At 52.4% G+C, this 25,670-nt stretch overlaps 1 protein-coding gene across 1 annotated transcript in view; it reads left to right on the top strand.

The window, feature by feature from the left end:
• Positions 1 to 6,268: 6,268 nt before the first annotated feature.
• Positions 6,269 to 25,670, top strand: part of LTBP2 (latent transforming growth factor beta binding protein 2) — a 103,817-nt gene continuing 84,415 nt past the window's right edge. Inside the window, 4 exon segments of the mRNA XM_039232223.1 lie at positions 6,269 to 6,604; positions 6,606 to 6,773; positions 6,776 to 7,320; positions 14,244 to 14,314. Of these exon segments, the coding sequence (XP_039088154.1) occupies positions 6,326 to 6,604; positions 6,606 to 6,773; positions 6,776 to 7,320; positions 14,244 to 14,314 (1,063 nt within the window). The 5' untranslated portion in view covers positions 6,269 to 6,325.

The raw sequence follows: 25,670 nt of genomic DNA, 5'->3' as shown, positions 1-25,670 counted from the left end.
TCCTTTGGGGCATGAGGGATGCCACTGCATCCCAGCAGAAAGCCAAGGTGAGGACTGGCTGGGAGACCCCAAAGACAGTCAAAGGAAGTGGTTCCTACTTGCTTTGTCCTCAAATTCCATTACAGCCATTCCAGAATCCTGCTTAGGTCTACACGGTCCTTTGACCCACAGGACTTTCTCCTTGGGGATTTTGAATGGGTAATACAGAGTATGAGATTCCTCCCCATCCAAATAAGCCCCCACCCCCATCCTCAATAGAGTACGTGAAGCCCCTGTGGTCTTACTGGAAGGAAACAAAAGGAGGATCCCTTCCAGCGTGCCCACATTGTTTTCTTGCTCAAATCTTCAGAGACTTTGCTTGGAGAGAAGCTATGCTTCAGCCCCGCAGGAGTTCCAGAAGATTCCACCCTGGCCAGAGGCTGAAGGAATTTATGCAGGTAAGTAGGAAATGTTGTCGGAGCTTTAGCTAAATGCCCAGAGCTTTCAGATGAGCCCACTCTTGTATCAGAGACTGGCAAGGAAGAGAAACAGAATAAAAAAGTTATTCTGAAGAACTGCATTTCCACATCCTTGCAAAACATCCTGGAGCAAGTGTAGTGTGCTATAGTGGAAACAGCATGGACTTTGGAGCTGTTTAGACTTTTTTAGTTGAATTCTGGCTTGATTCCTAGCTGTATGACCTTGAGCAAGAGTCTTCACCCCTCTGGGTTTGTGAAATGGAAATTACAATGCCTACTACACAGGGGCACATACATGTTCTATTTATCTCACTTTTCTTTTCCAAAGAGAAAAACTGGGGGTAGGGGGTGGGGTGGGTAGAGATGAGCCTTACTTAGCAATTGAAACCGATTTGATATAAAGGAAGCTTGATTCCCTCTTTCTCCTTGAGAAGAGGGAATCAGATTCACTGAAACTCACCTTGATGACTTTTATCTGCCCTTGACCCAAAATGGATACCTAGCTATAAACAGACCTGAGGATGGTGGGATGTGCTTGGTGGGGGCTATCTTATAAAAGCAGTCCAAGTGGCCATCGGCACCCCCCACCACACCACACCACAAACAACTGTGAACGTTTCCAGTTCCCAGCCAGAGGTGCTGAGGAATCTGGAAGCTGGCATTGGTTTCGTGTCTGGAACCAGACAAGCCAGGAATGAATCCTAGTGGAGCCACTTACTAGCTTTGTGATTGTGGGTAAGCCTCTTTACCTCTCTGAGTCTTCATTCCCTCATCTGCTACATGATGAAATAACAGCACTTCTTTCATAAGAGTACTGTGAGGATTCGATGAGCAAATGTCTGTGAAACACTTAGCACAGTACCGGGTGCATTTTAAGCACTCAAGAAAGATCGGCTGGCAGATGGAGTTGTGGTAATTGATCCCCCATCACAGGTTAGATGGGCTGCTTATCTTATTTGTCTTGAAGGTTGGGGTGGCAAGAAGAATCTTTTCTCCATTTTCAGTTGAGGAACTAGAAGCCAAGCACAGCTGAGAGCTGAGCTCGGTTCACAGAAGACAAGGCATTCATGCCCACCGGGAAAAGACAGCACTGGCAGACCAAGTCAGGGCGGTGGCGAGCTCTGGGCAGAAGCCAGGGGGTGGTGTCTGAGGTGGAATGGTCTTGGCAGTACCCCTATGGGCCTTGAAGGCCTCATGAAGGAGGGAGCTGGAAGCTCTTCGTCCAGCCCCCACCTTCCAAAATGGAGGCTGAGGCTGCACAGTGCAGAGGTCCCAGCTGCCCAGCGTCTGGACGAGAACATTTGAGCCCATGGGCTGCTCCAGTCTGAAAGGCTGGGGGCCCAATCAACCTTCCTTCAGCTGTTCTGCCCACTGATTAACCAGGAAATGTGTTATTTGTTCTGAGTGGGGGAACAAGCTCTCCTGGGGAGAGGAATTCAGGGCTGGAGGTCCAGTCACTTCCAAGGAAGAAAAATCCCAGGAATTCTGCTGGAAGTCTGGGTCTCGGCAAAGGGAACAGAAATTCATTCCTTGTTTTTTTGGTCCTAATTTACCAAATTAGTTTAAGTTCTGGTAGCTATGTGGCTGCCAACATTATTCCAACAAGACACAGGAAAGCAAATAGGTTGCCCTCAGTGTCCAGCAGACTGCCGTAGTCTTTTGTGGTGCGTGTGTCCTGGCAAACTCTTCCTGCAGGAATCTTTTATCAGTCTCTTCTGCCTCTCTCTGCAGGCCTTGCCTGGAAGATTTCCCTCCCCAGACACAAGAGGTGGGCGAGCATTCTGTGCCTCATTAGGGAGGAAGCTGGGATCAGGGGTGAGGAAGTGACACACAGTGAGTCAGGGGCCATGCTGGAAACAGTTAGCCCCCCTTCTTTTACTGGACAGAAGGGTAGAGGGGGACAGAAGTTTCTAGGAACTCATCACAGGGGCAATTGAGTTGCCGGCTTGCAGGCAGGGAAAGGGGGAAGGTACAGTGGAAGAGCATAGGTGGTGCGGCCAGCAGAGGTGCATGGGAAAGGTACCACTTCAGCTAGGAGGTGGCCTGCCCAGGTGCAAGCCCGGGGTTAAAACAGCATGATACCGACTCCCAAGCTTGGCTCAGGTGGAGTCCTGCACCCGCTACTTACCAGCTGAGTGATCTTGCACAAGCAAGACACTACCAATTCCCAGCCTCAGTTTCCTCCTTTGGATACGTGGAAATCATAACGTCCCCTCTATTTCATTAATTGAGCCAATTTACGTAGCATGCTGAGCACAGTGCTTGGATCATAGTAGGCTCCATAAATTTTGGCAGCTCAAAAAAAGAAAAACAAACAAAAAACTCTAGTGTTTATGGGATTGGAGATTCTGAGGAGCTGCAGCAACAAATCCAGTTACAGGGAAAGGAGGGATGGGCAGTACATGGGAGCCAGGAGAGGGGGATGGCACTGGGGTGGGGGAGAAGGAGAGTCTTCAGAGTAGATTAGCCAGGCTGTAGCCCTCCTGGGAGAACAGGGTGGGAATTTCCAAGGACCACTTGTACTCACCAAGGAGTAGGCGGGGCGCCTAGTGGTGAGGGAAGTGTGTCTGCGTGAGGGTTTTGGCTGAGGCCAGCGGTGAGAGGCTGAATGGGCGGCAGACTTCCAGAAGTGCAGACGAAGGAGACGGAGCAGTAATAATGACTTGGACACATGGGAGGAAAAAATAGCTCAGGGACGAAGATGACGCCAAGGTTTCTGGCCTTGGGAGGCTTATGGGGCTGTAAGGTGAGCACTGGGGGATGAAGCGAGCTCCTGAAGGAAAGGGGCAGGTAACAGGGAGCCCAGAGTTAAAGAGTGGGGTGGATAAGGGGGGAAGGCAGGGGAAGTGTGAAGCTGAGGCTTTCCCAAAGCTGTCTCAGGGAGAGAACTGAGCATTCTGGAAATTCAGATGGCATTCATCTCAAAACACAAGGCACAAGAGTCAAGGAGATCCTTAGGACCAGCCTTGGAGGAAGTAAGCACATGAACTTAGACTAGGAACTAATACCAGGAACTGAGTTTTTCTCTCTTAAAATGGGTCTAATGATATCATCCCTTTAAAAAAAATGTTTATTTATTTATTTTGAGAGAGAAAGATAGAGAGTGACCAGGGGAGGGGCAGAGAGGGAGACAGAGAATCTTAAGCAGGCTCTGCACTCTCAGTGCAGAGCCCAACATGGGGCTCGATTCCCCAAACCGTGAGAAAATGACCTGAGCTGAAATCAAGAGTCAGACGCTTAAGCAACTGAACCACTCAGGTGCCTTGATACCAGCCCTTTTTACTTGATGGGACCCTTGTGTCATTCGTTTGCTTGGCCACCCAGTGAACACATATTTCTTGGCTGTCTATCGGGATCAAGCACTGTTCTAGGTTCTGGAGAAAGAGTGGTGAGCCACGTGGACAAGATATCTATTCCTTTATCATTGTGGCTTGGAAAATCAGACATGATTTTACAGGCTGTTGAACAGGATTCTTCTGTGGTCTCTGAGTTTCTTCTGAGGCCTCAAAAGCTAGAGCAATAAGGATTAAATATTCTCACATTCCAAAGAGAAGTACTGGACACCTTCCTAAAGGCAGAACAAGTTCAACAACACTTACACCACATCCGTCAATTCCAGTCTATACATGAAAGGGATTGAGGAAAGTTGTTGAGGTAGGCAAGGTATTGGTGGTATTAGTAGGCAAGGCTGAGATTTCCCTGAGGGCACTCCTCAGTGCAAACCAAGCCCCTAAAGAACCAGTCATAGAGATTGAGGGCCTCCAAGAACAGGAGACTAGCATGACTCATCACAATTCTCCTTCCATGGATGCTGGCTGAGTTGCTGGAGGTTGCAAGCACCCCTGGTGTCCCCAAAACATATGAATGACATTCTGGAAAGAATCCAACACATCTCTTCAGGACTTGAGGATGGGCATAAATGAAGAGACTTGTGCGCAATTCCTGTCTGGAGAATTCTGACTGTGGAGCCTGGGCTGGAGTGGTTTTTATGACAAAGCAAGAGCAGCGAAGTCACCAGCGGTTGGCCGGCACTGACGGGCAAGTCCGACAAGAGGCAGGGAACATAGGGGTCTATAAGAGGCTGACCAGAGAGTGCTCTGCTACACCAGAGAGTGCTCTGCTCAGCAGGGTGAAGGTGCTGCAGAGAGCCTCCCAAGAGCCCACAAATGTGCCCATGAAAGAACAAGCGCTTGGCACCTCCCAGTCAAAGGCACCTGTCACACAGGATGCTGCCACTTTCCCTCTGACACCCCTCCCCCAACTCTGACACAAGGGAGCCACAGCAGAAAAGGAAGGTTAGAAAACCAGACCATGCCCTGCTCTCCCCACTACAGGATCTCTAGCCAGGGGACAGGCCCATGGGGGATGGGGGAGGAGTATTAAATTGGATGCAAGATTGATTAAATTGGATGAGGTTTTGATTCAGAAAGGACCAGACTTTTTATTGCCTGAAAATGGGTCTTAATTACAGAAATGAGACTGTTCTTGTGACTGGCGGGGATGGGCAAGCCAAGGACTTTGCTTGAGATTAAAGGCAGAGACGAGAAATTCGCCGGAACATGGTTGAAGGCAGTGAGGGGAGGGAAATGTAGCTGTTTCCTGATAGTCCCTCTTCGAGCTCAGCCCGTTCAATAAGTCAGGTGCACAGGTACACAAATAAAAAAGATACTTTCAGCTAGGCATCAGAGCAGTGAAGGTAAAGCAGGGTGATGTGCTACCAGCCCCGGGAGGGCTGATCTAGATTGGAGGCTCAGAGACCGCCACTCCAGGAGGTGGGGGATATTTGAGTGGGAAGGGGAAGTGACAAAAAGCTAACGCTGTAAAACATCTTGGAGGTGAGTGTTCCAGGGAGAGGGAAGCAGGCAGTAATTTGGCTTGTTCAGGGCGCAGAGAGGAGGCCAACGCAGCTGCAGGTGGTGAGTGAGGAGGTAAGAGGTGAGACGGACGGGGGGGCGGGGGGTGTCAGTCATGTGAGGCTGAGGCCGTAGTCCAACATTAGGTATTAACCGTGCCCATCCTTGGTAGCGTGGGAAGTTATCCACCGGTGCCTTCCTGCCTGCTCTGTGGCTCTTCCTCTCTGGGGAACAGTAGGCTGTAGAAATGCGCTGGGGACAGCATGGTTGCCAGGCCTTTAGACTTTGGGGCAGAGGGCCATGGTGTGAATGAACTCACTGCACACATCCAGGTCAGTCACAGACTCCTTGAGTCCCCCCCGCCCCCTTCCCTGAAATTCCCGTGGGAAAGAAGGGCTGGGGGGGGGGGGGGTCCAGAGAATGGGCTTCTGAGCTTGAAGCCGGAGGCTAGGATTTCATTCTCTTTTTGGACACACGCTGTTTCCTGTGCGACCTTATTCAAGATCCTCTATATCTATACTTCTGTTTAAAAGATGTTATCTCTTCCAGGATCCGCCATCTCCGCCTCAGGCCTAGCCTGGACCCTGACGCAACAGGAAAAGGATTAAGATCTAGGAGCGAAGGCGGCCGGCGGCGGCTGCAAGGTGGCCGGGGACGCGGCCAGCTCCACTAGAGGGCGCGCGCCCCCAGGCGACCTTCCAGCGCTCACGCGTCCCGCCGCGCGGAGGGGCAGGCGAGCTCCGTGCGCTGCCCCGCGCGGCCCCCCTCCAGCCAACCCCGCAGCGGGCGCCCCCAGTGGCCGGGGCGGGAAGCGAAGGGGTCGGACGGCGGTCCCTCTGGGCCAGTCTCTGTTACGCAGTTCTTAATACCTCTCTTGGCCTCCTTCAGACCTTCGAGGCCGCAGCCTCATCCAACCGGGAGTTTGTCCCCGATGGCGGGGGCAAGACATAAATTCGGGACAGGTCAGCAGTTCAAGCTTGCCCAGGACGAGAGAAAAGTGACCAGGTGCCCCCCATGCCGGCAGGCGTCGTCTCCCCTGCCAGCCGTCGGGTCAGCTCTGCGCTGCCCCCAGCTCCTCACGGGTTAACCCCCCTCGCCGCCCGCTCGCTTCCCGGTGCCAAAGTGGGTGTTGCTGGAATTCCTCTCTCCCTCTCCGGTAATGAGGGGGCTGAGCTGTCCCTCCGAGGAGGGGGCATGATGGAGATAAAAGAGACGAAAAAACGGGGGGAAGTTTCCAAAAATAAAAGCGTCCGTCTCCCCTTCAGAAGGCCGCAGAGACCGGGAGAAGGCGCGAAAAGTGCCGCGGCGGTGCGCTCCCGGCTGGAGACGAGCGGACGCCAGGCTCGGAGCGCCCAGCCCCGCAGCGCTCACGCCGCGAAGCCCTCGCCGGGGGCAGGCTGGCTCGGAGTCCCTAGAGACGGAGGAGCGGGCCGCCGGCAGCGGAGCGGAGCGCAGGCGCCGCACGCCCCCGGGGCTGCTCTCCGCGCTCCCCGCTCTCCAGTCGCCCCCGGAGCCATGAGGCCCCCGGCCACCCACCGCTGCACCGGGCGCGCCCCGCGGCACCCCTGCGGGAGCCTCCTGGCCCTCACCCTGGCTCTCTTCGTGGGCATGGGTCACGCTCAGAGGGACCCGGTGGGAAGATACGAGCTGGCTGGCCGGGACGCGAACCGGCTGCGGCGCCCCGGGGGCAGTCACCCCGCAGCGGCTGCAGCCAAGGTGTACAGTCTGTTCCGAGAGCAGGACGCGCCCGTCCCGGGCTTGCCGCCCACGGAGCGGGCCCAGCTCGGCTGGGGGAGCGCCCGGAGGCCCGCCAACGCTCTGGCCAGGAGGCCGCCCCGCGCGCAGCAGCCTCGGCGAGCCCAGCCACCTGCGCAGACCTGGAGAAGCGGTCCCTTGGGCCAGCGGCAGCCCGCAGTCCGCGCCCGGGCAGCCCCGGCCCTCCCGCGCCTCGGAACCCCGCAGCTGCCCGGGGCTGCGCCCCCAAGCCCGCCGCGAGGGCGGCTTACGGGGTGAGCACGGCCGAGGGAAGCGTAGGGGTCGGGGAGGGGGAGCGAGGGCGGGTCTCCGTGTGCTCGTTAGTGGAGGGCTGAGCAGGCGAGAGAGGAGAGGGCCCCGACCGGGCTCGTGCCCTTGGTTTTTCCGGCCTCAGGACTGCAAGGAATCAGCACCGGGGTCCCGAAACTGAGGCTCGGAGATCTGAACCTCTTTGGAGGAGTTGAGAGCAACGAGCAACACCATCCTCACCCTTTCGTACCCGCTCGCGGGAGACCTGACGTTAACTCCTTTCGCAAGGTGCGGGTGCATTCGCCTGCCCTCCGCTAAAGGGTGCCCGCAGACTCCCGCAGCGCTGCGGTGAACCGAAAAGGAACCCCGAAGGGGCAGTGGGGTGGGCGGTCCAGGCGCCCGAGACCCGAGAGCGGGCTCAGAGCGCAGGTAGGTAGAGGATGTCGGGGCTCCAGAGTGCCAAGGGAACGGAGCTGGCAGCGAAGCCTCAACTTGGCTACAAGTGTATACAGTCGGGACGCGGGTCTGCGCGGGCCCTCACGTGGCTGGACGTGGGAGGGGGCATGGGCTCGAGGGCACTGTGGGTCCGAAGCCTGTTCCCGCTCTAGTTGGGGTACAGTGGGTACGTGGGAGAATGGGTCTGTGTGCTCGTCTGTGCAGCTAGGTGTCAGCGCGACTCGTGCAATCTGCAGGCCTAAATCTCCCCCACACCCTGCGAGTGGCTTTTTCCCCCCTCTCCCCAGGCACCCCTGCTGCCCGCTGGGGGCGCCCTCGCAGCGTCGGGAGCCTCCCAGGCAACCCCCACCCCAGCTGGGGATCCTTACGGCTGAGGGGGCGCCCGGCCTTGTCTGGGAATGACAGGTGCTTCCAGGATAGAGGGCGCGGGAGCCCTGCGCGGTGCGGGGCTGGGAGGGGACCGGACGGGGGAGGCTGGGAAGGACTCTGGCTTTATGGCCTGGGCCCAAAAAACCCAGTTGGTTTTGGTCCCAGTCACCCTGGAGGACCGTGTGCCTCATGGCCTCCCACCCCTGGTTTTCCTTGGCTGCTGCACTCTTCCCACTTCAGCAGGACTGCCTCCCTTCATTCAGATCTCTGCTCAGACAGGTCTTCTCTGATTACTCCTGCCCCACCCTCTCCCTTCACCCTGCTTTACCCGTTTCTGTTTCTGCACTTATGGTTTGGTCATCCCAGCCCACACTAATGTAAATTCTGTGAAAACAGAGGCTTTGCTTTTGTTCATTGCTATATTACCAGTGCCTAGAACGGTGCCTGCATACAATCGATGCTGGTGAAGTATCTGTTGAATGAGTGAATGAAGTCCAGCTGCCCACGTAAGGCCCAGCTTGAGGCAGGCAGAGTAGACCCACGCACTGCCAAGTTGCTTACACACAGGATCAGTCAACAAGAGCTAATGGAGCACCAGCATGTTTCAGTTTTTTCCCTACCTGACCTGTGCAAGTGGATACATGCTTCCTAAGAGCTAGTGTACAGGAGCATGGGATAGGAGATGGGGGCCCGGCGACAAAGGCATTGCTCCTGCAGAGAAAATAACCCAATTACTTAAAATGGAGTTGGAGAGATGAACAGATATGTACCAATGAATGTGCTTTCTAGTAACGGAAAGCTCATACTAAAGCATAAAGGAACGGGGCAGTTATGAGAAGAGGTGGCAGGAGTGGGGTGGAGGGGTGTAGCACTGCCCAAGGACAAGGACTTCCACTGTTGGCCCTGGCCTGGGGGCAGGCGGACACCCTGGTGTAGGGAGCCATATGAGTGAGGCTGGAGCCACAGGTTGGGCCAGATCATGGAGAAGCTTATACCATAGGCATTTAGGTGGAAGTTGGGGGGGAAGGTAGGATAGTGCAGGGTGGGAGTGGAAGGGTGCACTATTAGAAGTTGTGAAATGAGGTGAAGATGTGCAAAGCAGATTGTCACCACAGTAGAGCTGGTATATGTGCACAGGTGTGTAAGGACATGGGCTGGGTGCCACCCATATCACCTGTCATACACAGGTGCACACATGGTATCTCAAATTGTGTATCTGGGGGTTTGGCTTCTCCCCCAGATAGTTTTCTGCAGCTTTGATGGGTGGGTTCCTCTGACGGTCCACCCAACCACTCCAGATCAGCTGGGGAGGGCTGAGTGGCAATCTCATCCATCTGCTTCCTCTGCACAGACCCATTCTGGCTAATGGCTTCTGGCCAGCCTGACCTCTCTGGCAATTGCCTAGTGGGTTGCTCAGGGCCAAGCACCAAGTGCCACCTTCTGGTGAAACTTGGAACTGCATCACTACTACACAGGATTCTTTCTTCTTTCAACAAATATTTGAAAAGCCTCCTATATGACAGGCACTGTGCTAGATCATGGAGATGACAGCAATGGCCAACACAGCCTGTGTCCTCATGAAACTGGAATGTAGTGGGAATTTATTGCACACAGGGATGATTTATTAAGCATGGGCTGGGCACAATAGTAGGTGTCTGGGATACATAGTGACCATAGCAGACAGATCCTGCACTAAGGAAATTTATGGTCTACAGGGGACTTTAACAATCTTTTTAATGTTAATTATTTGAGAGAGACAGAGAGAGAGACAGGGACAGAGACAGACAGAGCACAAGCAGAGGAGGGGCAGAGAAAGAGGGAGACACAGAGTCCAAAGCAGGCTCCAAGCTCTAAGTTGTCAGCACAGAGCCCGGAGGTGGGGGGTCAAACTCACGAACCACGAGATCATGACCTGAACTGAAGTCGGTCGCTTAACTGACTGAGCCAGATGCCCCTGCAGGGGACTTTTAAAGACATTGTCTCAAAATAAGCAGTGTTTCTTGAACTAGCCTCACAGCCAAATACTTTCAAAATATTTTCCTTGATCTTTTCCCTCTTGTTCTATTATTTTTCTTTGAATTTGTTTACTGTTAATATAGCAGGATTTTCTATTTTACATATTTTCAAGTATTTTATAATATGAAGTCTTGTACAAACCTACAAAAGGTACTGGAAATAATACACCTACAAATCCAGATTTTTCAAACTTTAAGATTTTGGCATATTTTGCTTCTGATTTTTTTCAGTTGAAAATTCCTCTATAGATTTGTCTCTCTCTCTCTCTCTCTGCCCAGAGTTAAACACTACCCTGAATTTATTCCTGATTCCAGTGTATGTTTTTACACAATTACTACGGATGCCTGACTCCATAAAATACACAGCATTGTTTTGCATGTTTTAAATTTAGATAAGTGATACCACACTGTATTATCCTCCTCAATTTTCAGCCCCTCCTCATTAGATTTCTGAGTTTAACCAGGTTAATATAGTCAGCTTATGTTTATTTGTTTTAACTGTGGTGTATCATGCCATTGTCTGAATATACCAGTTTATCCACCCTCCTGTTTTTGAACCTTTAGATGACTTACATTTTTTTGTGATTGCAAATATGTAGATTGCTTTTCTACATAAATAAATGCATTTTTCAAGGACACTTTGGATCACCCTCAATAAGCTGAAAATAGCACCACTTGTCATAAAAAGAAGGTAATTGTAGGAGAATTGAAATGACAATAAAATGCTCTCAAATTCTAGTCAGACACCACTATCTTAGGAAGCTCTCCCCGGTGGTATGCTTCCTGTTGAAAGGGGGGATTGGCAAATGTTAGGGGAAGGACCTGGCGTGGAGACCCAATCTCAGGCAGATTTTTTTTTTCCCACTGATCTAATCAGGCTAGAAAGATCACAGAAAAGGGAATCTCTTTCTCACCTCTCAACTCGGCATTGTTGAAGACGATGATTGTGGAAACCTAAAACCCCCTTTCCTACTCTGGGTGTGGCTCATCCATTATTTGGGAAACGGCAGATTAAGTGAGACAAAGAAGTATTAAATGTATGCCACGTGTCAGGCATTGTGTTAGACACAAAAAGGAATAAGAAAGAATTCTCCAGATAGTCAAGATGGAGACACATATGACTAATAACTTGAGACATCAGTTCTAAATCTTTTTAAAAAAAATTTTTTTAGTGTTTAGTTTTGAGAGAGAGAGAGAGAGTGCATGTGTGTATGAGACAGCACATGCATGAGCGGGGAGGGGCTAAGAGAGAAGGAGACACGGAATCCAAAGCAGGCTCCAGGCTCTGAGCTGTCGGCACAGAGCATATGCGGGGCTCGAACCCACGAAATGCAAGACCATGACCTGAGCCAAAGTTGGACACTGAAATGACTGAGCCACCCAGGCCCTGAGAAAATCCGTTCTAAATGAATGCAGTGGATGGGGAATGAGAAAGGCTGAGTATATAATAGGGGAGGTTTACACAATGGATACGGTAACATTTGATCTGGAAGTCTTGGAGTATGCAAAGGGTTTCAATCGGCAAAGAGAGGGAATGCATTCTAGGTAGAGAACAGTTTAAGCATCAAAATGTGACCCTGTGTGGTGCAATTGAGGGACAACACATTCTGTAGCCTTGGAGGATCGTAACCTTGGCTGTGGAAGGTGATGGAGACAAGGGAGGGGTGATGGGGGCAGTTAGACTGCACAGGCAGGTGGGGGCCTGGTCAGCTTCATAAGAGGCCACCGGAGAGCCTTGTGAGGTTATTAACGAAGTACCAATGTGATCACGTTGGTCCTAGGTGGACCAGCAGCTGTCCCAGGCTGTTAGCCAGATGTGTCCCCAAGGGCTGGACAAAGGTGCTGGATACTGAGTTGATGTTTGCTGAGAGGTATCACCTGGAAGGTTTGGCTCACATGACCTTCCAGGGAGTCAGAACCCCTGAGTCGTATATGCCCCAGCTAGCCAAGCTTACTTGCTCTCTCTAGTGAGCCAGAGCTTGTTGAATGGTCATCTGCCACCTCCATGGGCCTCTACCCAAGATTCTAATATTGGCCTAGAAGGAGTTCTCAGAGTCTGCCATTGAGTACCTAAATCCCTCTTGAGTACCCTTCCAGCCCCAGCCTGGCCACTTCTGCCTGTCAGGCTTTGACCCTGACCTCACTGTGTTCCTAACAGTACTGAGGGCTCTACCGCTGGCAGGCAGGGCAGGGCTGGCGGCTGCCTCCTATATTCAGCTGTAAAGTAGACTCAGCTGCCTGAGGGCATTGGGGGTGACAGCTGGCTCAGGGGGCCTCCTTGGGCTGGGCTCCATGCCATGACCTCCTAGCCAAGTGGGCCCATCAGTCTATGCTGTCTGAGCTCTAACAGACCTTAATTCTTAGAAAACTCCTAGGGGATGCAGTCTGTTTCCTTTCAAAGACCCTCTAGGCCCCTATGAGGACTTATCACTTCCACCAGGGCTAGTGACTTACACACGGGTGGATAATGTATGCACCCCTCCCACCAGTGTGACGCTCAGAAAGCCTGGCAATGAGGACCAGCCCCTTCCTCAGAACAGTGACTTGGGCCCCGACGGGGAGGAGCTTCTCATAGAGCCAGGAAGCTGCTGAAGGCAGCGGTCCAGAGAGGCTTCAAGGTGGCCAGAATGGCACAGCCTTTGGCTGGGAGGATATTTTGGGAGCGCCCTGGGAGGCAGCTCCCCACCACTTTGGGCCAAAAGGGCTAGAAATGGGCTTCAGCTTTTCCAAGATGCAGGAATTTATTTTGAATGTTTTGTAAGACTCCAAAAACCGCACAAGCTTTGGGGTCCACTGAAATGTCAAATAAACTCATAAGCGAGACCAGATGCTCACTCTCCTGGCCACAGAGGTCCCAGGAACAGTCCCCTTCTGTGTCCTTCGCCCTGACTCTCTAGCCCATACTCTGCTCCCCCACTCACCCTGTTTCAGTGAGTGCTCAGTAGACAATTTCTGATGTCAGTTATGGGGTCCATGAAGCCAGGGCTGAGGTCCTCAGGAGCCTTCCCCAGGAGGAGACCTTCTAGAGAAGTCACCCGGGTCCAGGCATTTGAGTCTTTATTTATTTTTCTTAAATAGTTTATTATCAAGTTGGTTTCCATACAACACCCAGTGCTCATCCCAATAAGTGCCCTCCAGACATTGAGGTGGGGCTAGTGAAACCTGGTGGTGCTTCAGGGGCCTCATCACACACCTGATAGCAGAGTTTGAAGGAGCTGGGTGAGCATCCCAGAGATCTGTACAGACCAGTGTCCCCTGCAGGCACCCTCAGCGCCAGCACCAAGGACTGTCCCCAACAGAGTTAAGTTCCATTAAGCTTGCCCAAATAAAAAGAGTGTGCTCGCTATGCAGAGGCAGCTTAACCCAAGTCCCCAGTTTCATCTTCTCACCAGCTCACCACCTCAAGCCCCTCTTAGATAGAAATTCTACAACCCCAGGTCCCTCTGTCTCCCACCGCGCATGCACCAGCCTGCCCAGGGGCCGGGACTTCTCCCCGTGTGCATTTGTTGGCTGGCAATGCGTATGTATGTCCATAAGACTGTTGTACGTGTGCTTTCCAGCTTCCCTTATGTGGTCAGCCTTTGTTGGGCAAAGGCCCGTGGTGTTTCATTTTGGTGAGAGGCAGTGTGGGGTCGGAGCATGACTTAGAGGCGGGCCAACTCAAGTTTGCACTTGGCTTTGGCATTTACTCATTGTTTAGCCTCAGCAAGTGACTGAGCCTCTCTCAACATGCTTTTTTCATCATCTGCATGATTACTGTCATTGTCGTAGGGGAGTGCCTTCTTTCTGTTAGGTATTCTCTCTCTCTCTGTCTCTCTCTCCTTTAATCATGACAACAACCCAGTGAGGCAGGTATTACTATGTCCATCATGCTGATGGAGGGAGTGGAGTTTCCCAAGATCACTCAGAGGCTGGCAGTCAGGAATTCGTGTTAGATCTGCAAGATCTCAACGAGCTTACCCCTGGGCCCTGTGGATTCCCCAGAGAAGGGGGACAGTGTGGCCGGCCTGGCCGTGTGCCCCAGGCAGCTCTGTGAGTGGTCCTGCTCTGAGCCTCCTTGTGCTGACCCCGTTTTGTTGATCCCTCAGGAGGAATGTCTGCGGGGGCCAGTGCTGCCCGGGATGGACAACGGCGAACAGCACCAACCACTGTATCAAACGTGAGTGCCTCTGCCCCGTCCACCCTTCTCCCCCTCTCTCCCTTGAGGTTGGCCAGGTCTGGGGGGATAATGGTAGAAGGGAGGGGACTTTTTTTTTAATTTATTTTTTTAATGTTTGTTTATTATTGAGACAGAGAGGAAGACAGAGCGTGAGCAGGGGAGGGGCAGAGAGAGAGGGAGACAGAATCTGAAACAGGCTCCAGGCTCTGAGCTGTCAGCACAGAGCCCGACGCGGGGCTCAAACCCACAAGCTGTGAGATCATGACCTGAGCCGAAGTCAGACACTTACCCGACTGAGCCACGCAGGCGCCCCTGGAGAGGATTTTAAAAAGGCCTCCATCTGGAAACAACTTCTAGAATAACACCCCCCACCCCAATTATGTTTTTTAAAGCTTCCTGCATTCCCCTCCTGCTGCCCCACTGTGTTGGTGCCCCACTTGCCCCGTCCACAGGGCCCCTTAGGTGCCCACACACCCCCGTAGTGTGCAGAATGTGCCCGGCCCCAGAGCCTCTGCATCCCCCCGTTCACACCGTGTGCTAAGGGAATCCACCCTGCCTTGGCCCCTGGCCCTGCTGGTCCTGGCCTCTGTGAGGCATCCTGCCAGGATGAGGCCGTCAGATGAGGCTCTGATCCCATGCCTTTAGACCGCGCTGAAGCTGGCCCCGATGAGAGAAAAGAGAGAATAATCATCTTAGTTACATGGAAAGCAAGGAGCCAGGCAGAAAGGGCCAGGGGCTCCCTGCCTAAGCCCCCACTCACGGTGTAGAGGCGGTGACAGCGACAAGAGCCATTGCCTACACAGCACTCATTCTGTGCAAGCTACGCTTTGCATGGCCTATGGGGACAGGGAGGACTACTATCCATTTGGCAAATAAGGAAGCTGAGGCACAAGCAGGTCACTTGTTCAAGGTCACATGGCCTGGGCATGGCAGGGTTTGAACTCAAGTGACCTGACTCCAGGGGGTCCCTCTTCTTAATCACTACACCCCAAGGGCCAGATATCTTATCTGACCTCACTTCCTCCACCTGTGAACTGCTACCATTATCACTACTACTATTACTGCTATTACTACCATTACCGCTACTACCACTACTGCTACTACTACTAGCTAACAGCTGTGCATTTACTATGTGCCTAACACCATGCTAAGCTCTTCACAGACGTTCTCAAGCCTCTCAATAATCCTGTAAAGTAGGTATTTAGTGATCATTCCCACTTACAGCTAAGGAGGTTGAGTCTTGGGTTGGTTAGGAAACATGGCCAAGGTTACATGACTCCAAGCACTAGACCTGGTAAGGATCCAGGCATTTTGAGTTCAGAACCCCATACTCTTCTCTGTGGAGATTTGCTCCCTCCCAACACCAGCTGAGGCTGGGGCCTTCTGGAATTTGGAATCCTTGCAGGTGAAAACATATGGGGGCTTCAGGATCCCCTTGGCTCTTTCTCCCTCACACCCCAGGGCTCCTCTTGATCAACTCATCAGCTCCCTCGGCCTTTATGGCTGGCCCAGGAGCCTCACCTGTCTGTCCCTGTCGCTACCTCCTTCCAGGCCCTAAACCTGGCTACAAAGATTCATTCTCAACAAAACTCCTTCCTGTCGCAGGCCCTTTTCAGGGTGAGGGTTTCATGGCTAATGGTCTGGGTATATGACCAAACCTGTGGTGTTCCCAGCCCTGATGGATGCCCTCATCTCTCCCGAGATGGGGCTGACAGGGGACAAAATGGAGATACATCTGTGTCTGTGGGGACGGAGATGCTGGCTCCCCAAGCTCTTGGTTCTGCTTCAAACCCCATGGCCCTGATCCTCTCCTAGCCCGACAGTGAAGCTCAGGCAGACTCTTGGGTCTCTCTAAGGGTCTCCAGACAGAGAAGGCAAAACCCCAAGCTCAAAAACAAACAGCAATGCAGATCTTCACTTGGAAATTCTTTCCTTTTCAGGGAGCCTGGATTAGTGGGGCTTCTGTGGCTGGTGGCAAAGTGGGGGGAAAGACACTTTTCCTTCAGAATTATAAAGCTGAAGTCATTATGCCTCAGGTAGCTTGCTTAAGGCCACAGACTCACTGGAGGAGGATCTGAGACTCAACATCAGCAACACCCTTGGGCAGAGAAGACAGGGATGTGGGTAGCCAGGTGGCTCTATGCTCCGCAGAAGCTTTGGAGTTAGAGGCTAGAGCCAGGGCACTGGTATATTTTTAAAACACCCTACGGCAATCCTAGCCAGGGCTGAAGACCACTGAGCAGAGTTTGGTCAGTCATAGGAAGATTTGCCTTGGGCGCCCTAACTCAAATCTGGGATGTTCCCATGAATCCTCTGGAATCTTAATAAAGTACAGATTCTGATTCAGCAGGGCTGGGGAGGGGCTGGGCAGTCTGAGTTTCTAACATGCTCTCAGGTGCTGCTGCTGCTCGCAGTGCTGGTGGTGCTGGTTTAGGGACCACGCTTTGAGCATCAGGGCCTTGGGGCACTCTGGAGGACTGGGGAGGGATTTGGGGTGGAGATGCGGAGGAGGGTTGATATGTTCTAGTGAGCTTGGCAGAAAGTGTTGTTGGGATTTGACTTGAAGCAGGAGCAGGGTGGCTTCGGAGGGGGTGGGCTTCTCATCAACTACCTGAGGGGTCTGGGCATGGGCCTTGCGCTGGCCCTCCAGCCCTGGAGGGTCTCGGCTTCCTAACTTGTTCATGACTTTCCAGGGCTAGTCTCTGCCAAACTGGAGTTTTGACACTGGAAACTCAAGGTTGGGGGAAGTTTGCAGACTGTCAGAACCAACGTGTGTGCGGACCCTTGTGTCCCAGACGGGGTGCTCCAGCGTGCTGCCAAATCCCTGCTCCACCCTGGGAGTCCTCAGCTCCCCGACTTCTCTCCGGGTCCTCTCGCTCTCCTCTCCCCCTGGTCATCCCCTGCCCCGACCCTGGCACACAGCTGGCAGCTCTCCAGGAGGAATTGCCAGTGGGCATTAGCCTTTCCCACTTGAAGTTGGCTTGCCTACTGAAGGGCTGTGTGCTAATTAGCTGGGCCTTGTACTGTTTGCTTGTTGCTATTTTGCTGCTAAAGAGCCTAACAAGAACCACGTGGGCAGTGGGGTGTTGGCTGTGTAGAATGCGGGGCTCTTGGCTCCACACCCTGTCAGCTGGCTCCCCTGCTTCCCCCCTGTTGGTTAGTATCTTCCTCTCCCTTCCCCACAGCTGCCCTCCTGGCTGGAGCCGAGAGTGCCACTGCTGGAGAATACCCAGCACTCTTTCCTAGCACTTTCACACATGTGGGGTGCCTCTTGGCCAGCAGGAGAGGGAGGCCGACATAGAGGGGTGTGTGACATCTCCCCCTTCACTGCCAAGAATGAAGTCTAGTCCCAGAACCCTGTGGAGACTCAGTCTGTCCCCTGGTCTCTCCCAGATATCTGTGGGTCTGTGCACAGGGAAGGATGGCCCTTGCCCCCTGGGCCACCCCCTGGGCCCCTCTCTGCTCCTCTCACAGAATCCTAGGTTGCTGTGACATACCATCCAGTTGCCTGGAAAGCCCCTTCCTTCCTCCCTGTCCGGTGCCTGGACCTCAGAGAGCCGCTGGGTCTGCAGGTGGCCATTATTGGAATCCCAGCTCCTCGCTCCACCTTGGCAGGGTCGAGAGTTGGGCTCTCATCTCTTCTTCTGCTCTTGGTCTCTGCCTTCCCTTTTGTGGCTTTGCCAGCTCTGCCTCAGATTTATGTGTTTATGTATTTGTGGAGGCAGCTGACGGGGGCCTGCCTGAAGGGCCTTCCTGAGGGGAAGCGCTGTAGAGTGTGGGCTGACTGGATCCTGTTTATAGTTAGGGCGTTTGGAAGACTGTCCAGCCTTTCCACACTGGCTCACCCCCATCACCACCGCCACACAAGCTTTGGGGGCTTCTAAAGGTTCCTACGGGGGAAGAAGATTTGAAGAATCCTTTGCTTTCTCATTTTATGTCATCCTAGATGCACAGAGGCTGGGGCTAACTGGGGAGGGCAGAGGGAATCGCTCAACTGTTGAGGAGGAGGAGGCTAGGTGGGTTACCCCACCATCACCACCACCAAGCAGTGAGGCTCAAGGTTAAGAGCAGGTGCTTTGGATTCTGGTGCCAAACCCAAGGAGTTGTGGATTAGAATCCCAGATGTGTGTCTTCGGGCAAGAGACTGGCCCTCTTCTACCATAGAACCTCATCCATAAAATGGGTGTAACAATCTCTATAGTGTTGTTTTTGAGGATTAATAATAATAACAGCCTGTAGCTATTACCGTACTTCGGGTACTATTCGAAGGACTTTATGTTGTTAAGTTTTAATCCTCCACAATCCTATAAGTTAGATTTGATCTTTCTGTCCATCTATAAATGAGGTTAACTGTTTACCCAAGTCATGCATGTAGGAATCGGCAGAGCCTGGCTGTGACTCCAGGTGGCCTGGCTCTGGAGGACAGGGCTCATGCTCCTGATAGGTGACAAGCCTGTGGAGAGAGCCTGGCACGTGGTAAGTTGGGCTGTCATTTTAATGCACATCCAGGAGATCATGCTGACTCCCTGAGTTTAAATACAAGCTCTACCACTTAGCTATGTGACTCTTGGTAAGATGCTTAAGTTCTCTGTGCCTCAATTTCCTCAGCTGTAAAATGTGACTAATAGTCTCTGCCTCCCAGAGTCGTAAGAGACAAATGAGATAACTCAGGTTAAATGTTTAGTTCGAGGCCTGGCATGTTCTCTGTGCTCCATACACATTTGGCCTTGATGTTGAGGGAAGGGATGGTGTCTCTTGGCCCTCAGCCTGCAGCACAGGGGCAAGTGCTCATTGAATACAATATAAAGGCTCAGTAAGCACGTGCTGAATAATACTGGGGCCATCCCAGGATTGTGCTGAGAGATCTCCTTCTGCTGCCCTGGTTCTATCAGCCCTTCCAGAAAACTCAGGAGTTCCTGGAGTGGGCCTTGGCATCTACTCCTGCCTTCTCGGCCCGGAGCCTCTGCGTGCATGGTGGCTTTCATTCTGGTCCACACCTCTGTGCTGTCAGGACCCAGTTCCCCTAATGTGTCCCCACCCATCCCATCTCTCATGACTCCATCTCATAGAGCAAGGCCATGGCAGGTGGGTAAGAACCCCAGCTTTGGAGCCAGACTCCTTGGGTTCAAACCCTTCCTCCATCGCTTAGTAGTACATTGATCTCAGGCAAGCTGCTTGACTGCTCTCAGACTCAGTTTTTCCATATGCCCAATGGGGATACAAACAGCACCCATCGTAGTTATAAGAATGAAGAGGAGTGATACGTGTAAAGAAGTAAGCTGAGGGCCTCTTAATGGTAAATGCTGAACAAACATTCGGGAAAAGGGTCACAGCACGGGTAGGATCTTCACTGACAGGTTTGGAGCTGCCAGGAGCCAATCTTGAGCCTCTATGTGGCTTATGTCTGGAAGAGCCATCCTCTGAGACTCAGTAGTTGGCAGGGAGTGGAGGAGAGCAAGGTGAGAAGTGGTTAAGAGGAATAATCACACAACTTCAGTGGAGACCCAGCTAACGTGAAGGGTGCAATCCTAGCGAGAGACCATCATCTCTCCCCACCCCGCGACCCCATACAGGTACCTCAGATTTTCCTGGTGAGCAGGCATGTGCCCCCAAGACTCTGCTCAGAGAAGTATTTAGGAGATGCTCTTACCCAAGGATCATGAAACCAAGTGTTGAGTCCTGTTGATACCAGTGATTTGCCTACTTGGTACATGTTTGGTGAAGGGCTCAGTAGGTGAAGGATCACATGGGTGGCCTGGTAGTTCCTTCTGCCATCCCCAGCTGCCTCTTTTCACCTTCTTTTTTAAATGTTTATTTATTTTAGATAGAGATAGAGACAGGGGATGAGTGGGGGAGGAGCAGAGAGAGAGGGAGACACAGAATCTGAAGCAGGCTCCAGGCTCTGAGCTGTCAGCACAGAGCCCAACACGGGGCTCGAACCCATGAGGTGCGGGATCATGACCTGAGTGGAAGCCAGATGCTTAACTGATTGAGCCACCCAGGCGCCCATTGTAATGCTGGGATTCCCCAAGACTTTCCAGATCTTCCAAATCTCCCTCACAAAGAGGGGGGCCATGGGCGCCAAGCCAAGCCTTAGTTGTTCCCCATTACTGAGCACTCGTAAGCAATGTTAACTGTCAACCCACACAGAACAACAATAATAGCTGACATCCTCTATTAAAGCCAGGGACCACATTAAACATTTCACCCCCTTCACCCTGTGAGTGGTCATCATGTGATTCTCTGCCATGCCCCGCCTTCTGTCCCTGGCTGTGGCTTGTCCTCTACCCAATGACTGAACACTGGGTTTCCCAGGACTGAGTCCTGGGTCCTCTTCTTTCTTGCTGTACCACCCCTGGAATGATCTCATGTATTCCCATGGATAGAAGCATTATCTCTGGGCCGACGACACCCAGATTTATATATATATATATTCAGCCAGACCTCTTTTCCGACCTCCAGACTCCTTCGTCGTGATGCCTACTCAACATCTGCTCTTGATGTTCTCCAGACATCCCCACCCTCAACTTGTCCAAAAGGAGCTCCTGGTTTCCCTCCCTCTGTGCCAGCTCCCCTACCCAGGTGTTACCCGTCCTGTTTAACGCGAGTCAGACATGTGGGGGCCATCCAGGACACCTTCCTCACTGAGCCCTCTTTGTTTCACTTCCTAAAGCCCCTCGGGGCCTGTCTGCTTCTCCCTGCTACCCTTGCCACCTCTCCAGTCCAAGGCGCCAGTGTGGGCTCCTGGGTGACGGGCCGCAGCCCGCTGCCTGCTCTCCCCACTCTCTGCGTCTTTCTCCATAAACCGTATCATAATACATCTCAGTTCACGCCTTCCTGCTGCGGGACGTGCAGCCTCGTCTCCCAGAATTCCCTCTGGCTCACCGAATCCAGCCTGGGTTCCTGGAATGCACCGCCTCCGGGCTGTTGCATGTGCTGCTCCATTTGCTTTTCCTTCTCTCTCATTGAGGCTGGGTCCTTGTCATCTTTCCTGTCTCTGCTTCAAGTGGCTCTCCTCAGAGGGGCTCCCCTAACCCCTCTGTCAGGGCTTCCCCACACCAGCCTTCTTGTTCTGAATCCTAGCCCCCTTGACTTTTTTGCCCTCCATAACCCATACCTTGATTTCAATTCTTCTATTTATGTGTTTACTTTTTTTGTGACTCTCTAAGTCGGAAGCTCCACAAAGAGGACAATGTCTGTCTTGCTTACCGTCCTAGGTAAATAGTAAATGTTGGATGCATGACCATTTTCTAGATACCACTGAGGCTCACAGAGGTGAAGAAACTTGCCCAAAGTTCTGCAGAATCTGAACACAGATCTCTGACCATAAGGCTGTTCTCCCTTTCATGCTTCTGCCGTGGCCTTGGCTGAGTTGTAAGCAGGAATGGTGTATTCCCTCCCTCCTGATCTTCCTGGGCCCTGGGCAGGGATCTGGTGCTCTTGGAGAAGGGCTTGGTGGGCTCCATGTCAACCACAGAATGGTCTTCCATGCCCCCGAGCCGCTCCCCTGGAAGAGGCTGGTTCCTGGGCTCATCCCTGTTGGAGGCTGTTCCAGGGCCCCATCCCATCCTTCTCTCCTCTCCAGAGGCCCCTTAGGCACTGACACCTCCAAACCCTGCCTGTTCCCAGACAAGGCCCCAGGGCTGCCAGGGTAGTGGGGTCACTCTTCTGCTTTGGGGCAGGGGCTGGAGACAAACCCAGGCCTGAGCCCTGCTCAGTGGTCTGTCTCCTCATGCTTGCTGGAGCCGGTGGGAATTGAGCCTGCTCTCTGCCCTTGGCCTCCTGCCCCTGACTGGCCCAGTGCTGTGGCATTTGTTAATGCAATTAACAGGGCGGTCCATGCCGAGGGGCTGGGGGCCAAGGTCTGACTCACACCTCCCCTTCCTCCCCTCTGGCCGCCAAACGGTAGAGGCCTGCTTGGCCTGCCAGACGGCGTCTGCAGAGAGCACACGAGGGGCCAAGAACGGCATCTTTCTCTCATTAGAGGCTTTTATGTGAACACAACTGCTCTTTTGGAGCCGGGTGCTTGGCTGGCCCCTGAGCCCCAGTGCAGTTTCCAGCCGTCCTGAGCACAGCTGTGGCGGGACCCGGCAAGTCCTTGAGGATCTGACTTCTCCCACAGCCTGGGGGCTCAGGGCCCAGGTTGGGGCCTGGAGACACAGCCCCTGGGCAGAGCTCGGGTATGGAGTGTCCCCCATCCCTGGGTGGACTCTGAAGTTGGCTGGGGACCTGACAGGGATTTCCTTGCCTCAGGGATCTCAGACATCAGGGTCCCTTTCTGTGGAAAGCAAAGGTCAAGGCTGTGGAGAAACTGCTCAGGGCATGGTGGACACCCCACCCTCTGTAAGAGAATTCCAAGGCAAACCGAAACCTCTGGGTGAGGGCCCAAGCTGGGGTGCCCAAGGCAGGGCTGAGATAAACACTGAGGGCGGGTAGGAGACTATATTGTTCGTGAAGGCCTCTGGATGTGGAAGGAGACAGGGCCCCATCTGGAGGGAGGGAATTTAGTGAGTAGGCTCTTGGTGTCCCACTGACACAGATTTTAGGGAGAAAGGAGGTTTGATCTGGGGAGCAACTTGAGCTTCAGGTGAGGGGTGCTGGGCCCAGAGTCTGATCTGGAACTAAGGTTCATCTCCCAGACAAGAGGTGGTAATGCTGGAGGCCTTAGAGGAAGGCACAGGCTAAAGGGACCCATCTTGAAGTCAGTGCCTTGTCTAAGAGGTCATAGATGGAGGCAGAAGGGGTCTCTGCGGCCCAGGAGGGAGAGCTGGTGACAAATGCCCTACTGGGGCAGTGGAGGTGGGGATGGAGAGGGGACTGGTCATCTTTAACATCTACAAAGGAGCCCTGCCTCTGCCCCATAGGGCTTGGTCCTTCCCTTTAACCAGGGCCTGTGCCGACATTGCCTTTCCCTGGGAAAGGGTGAATGGTGGTTTTTCTTAAAGCTTTACAAGGCAGTCCAATAGAATTTTCTGTGATAATGGAAACGTGCTATATCCTGTTGTTCAACATGGTAGCCATGAGCCACATGTGGCTACTGAGAACCAGAAATGTGGCTTCTGTGACTAAGGAACTGAATTTTACATTTTATTTGATTTTAATCAATTTCATTTTAAATAGCTTCATATAGCTTGTGGCTGTAGCATGAGACTGTCTGGCACAACTTTAGAGAGTACAGTGTGCCTCCACACCCACAAGCTCCCTTGAGACTCACATGACTCTTTGAGGTAGGAATTATCAGCCCCATTTTATAGAAGAGATAACTGAGGCACCGGTTGAGGCATCTCACTGAGATGAGACATGTCCAAGGTCACACAGCAGGGAAGTGGCTGAGCCGGGGTCAAACCAAACCCTTCTGACTCCCAGCCTCATGTTCTTTCTTTCTGCTACCAAGTAGTTGATCACTGAGGCTCAGAGCGGGTGGGCAGTCTGAGCAAGGCCACACGGTGAGAGCTATTTCCAGAATACCCCCGGGCCTGCCCATTCCGAGTTTGGTCTCCTCCCAGAGGCAGGGGCTTGTGTGGAAAATCTGAGCAAACCTCAGCTCGACTGTTTTGGAGCAAAGTGAAGGTAGAAGGGGCACAGCCAGAAGGTGGGGGTTGGAGGGAACGATGCCTTCTATTTCTTACTTTCAAAGTGATTTCAGGAGTTTTCTTTTTATTCCCCTCTCCTTTGGCATCCTGCTAACTGCGCAGGGCTGAACTCTCAAAGCTGAAACTTTCCACATGTCCAATCCTCAGCGAAGAAGGGAGTGCCAGGAGAGTGTGGAAAAGCAAAGGGTTCAGGAGAAGCCCAAATTATGAATGGCTAAGGAGGACTGGCATTGGCCAGTGAGCACGGGGAGGCTGAAATAGCCTTGCTTGCTGGTTGTCTGAGGATGCTGACCTCTGGTGGGGGGGCAGGGAGGGGGCTGCTGGGTGTGCCCTCGATGGCTAAGCATGGACATCATGGCATCATGCTTGACAACCTTTTTTTTTTTTTTTTACCAATAATCAATCAATGAATACTCACAAAAGCCATATACCGCATCTTGGTTGATTGCTCAAGTACAAAGCATGATCTCTGCTCTTGTAGGAAAGTGGGAGAGATGAGGTTCCATGAACAGAACATAAAGACTTCCCGGCTGGTCATGGCTGGGAGCTTTCTCCTTTAAAATTCTCCAACACTGCATGGAACTGCCTGTCCCCGGGGCCCTCGGCATTTCCTTTTTTGCTCTAGGCAGCAGCCCCTGCCATCGCCCATTCTGACAGGGATGATTTCCTTTCCGATGCAGCTTTGAAATCTGTGCTCATTTGACAGGAATGTTTTGCTTCCATCTCCTTTCAACAAAAGGACACATGACCACTATTGCCAAAGGGTCCCAAACTTTTGGATTTCATGCACCAGTAAAATATCCAAAAACATCCTAGGTACCAAAGCGCAGTAGCCAACTTTTCATTTCGCCAAGTGGGGATGTTAGAAATACAAAGTACCATTTGCCATCACCTCTAATTTAAAAACAGCACCAAGGAGCACCTCCTGGGGGCCTCAGTCAGCTGAGCGTCCGACTTCAGCTCAGGTCATGATCTCCCGGTTAGTGAATTCGAGCCCCACATCAGGCTCCGTGCTGACAGCCTGTCAATGCAGAGCCCGCTTCAGATCTTCTGTCCTCCTCTCTCTGCCCCTTCCCCTGCTTGCGCTGTCTCAAAAATAAAGATTTTAAAAATAAATTGGTAAATAAGGAGAACAGCAAAAATTAAAAAGTAGAAAAGACATTATCTCACAATAAAAGACACTCTTTAAATGGGAAAACAGCATTATAAAAAAAACTCAGGAAATGTTTAATTTCCTTATTTTATGGCAGACCAGTAAAAACTGTCAGAAGAACGTGCCCTTGACAGATAGGCACTAGGAACCACCACTTTGAGGCATTCGGGGGTGACTTTTGGGGTAGTGGAGAGAGAAAAGAGGAGTTTCAGCCTCAACCCCATGATGCAGATGCCCAGCTCAGAACAAAAGCGTGACCGCTTTGGTGAGGAGATCAGATAGTTGTCTGCATCCTGCTAAAACATGTAAAACAGCTCAAGAGAGGATGCCGACGGAGTCAGCGCTGATAGAGTCAGGGAGGGCTGGCTCCAAACCTCCCCAAACCTCACACTTGGCAAATCTGGGCCTCTGTGCAGTTTCATAAGTGGTTGATCCAGAGAGGTTATCTTCCCAAGCAGGTTTTTTTCTGTCAACAAATCTGGCCGGCTTGGAACCTTCTAGAACGTTTATTTACCGTGGTATTACATACATACATAAATGCCGTTTTTATGGTTTCCCCCAACCACCATTTTCAATATGCTGTTCATTGTACCGAACAGCCAACCGAAGT

The sequence above is a fragment of the Hyaena hyaena genome, unplaced genomic scaffold, assembly GCF_003009895.1.
Source record: "Hyaena hyaena isolate Hyena2069 unplaced genomic scaffold, ASM300989v1 scaffold_65, whole genome shotgun sequence".
Taxonomy (NCBI): Eukaryota; Metazoa; Chordata; class Mammalia; order Carnivora; family Hyaenidae; genus Hyaena; species Hyaena hyaena.
The sequence above is the reverse complement of the archived record's forward strand: the minus strand, read 5'-3'. Positions and strand labels throughout refer to the sequence as shown.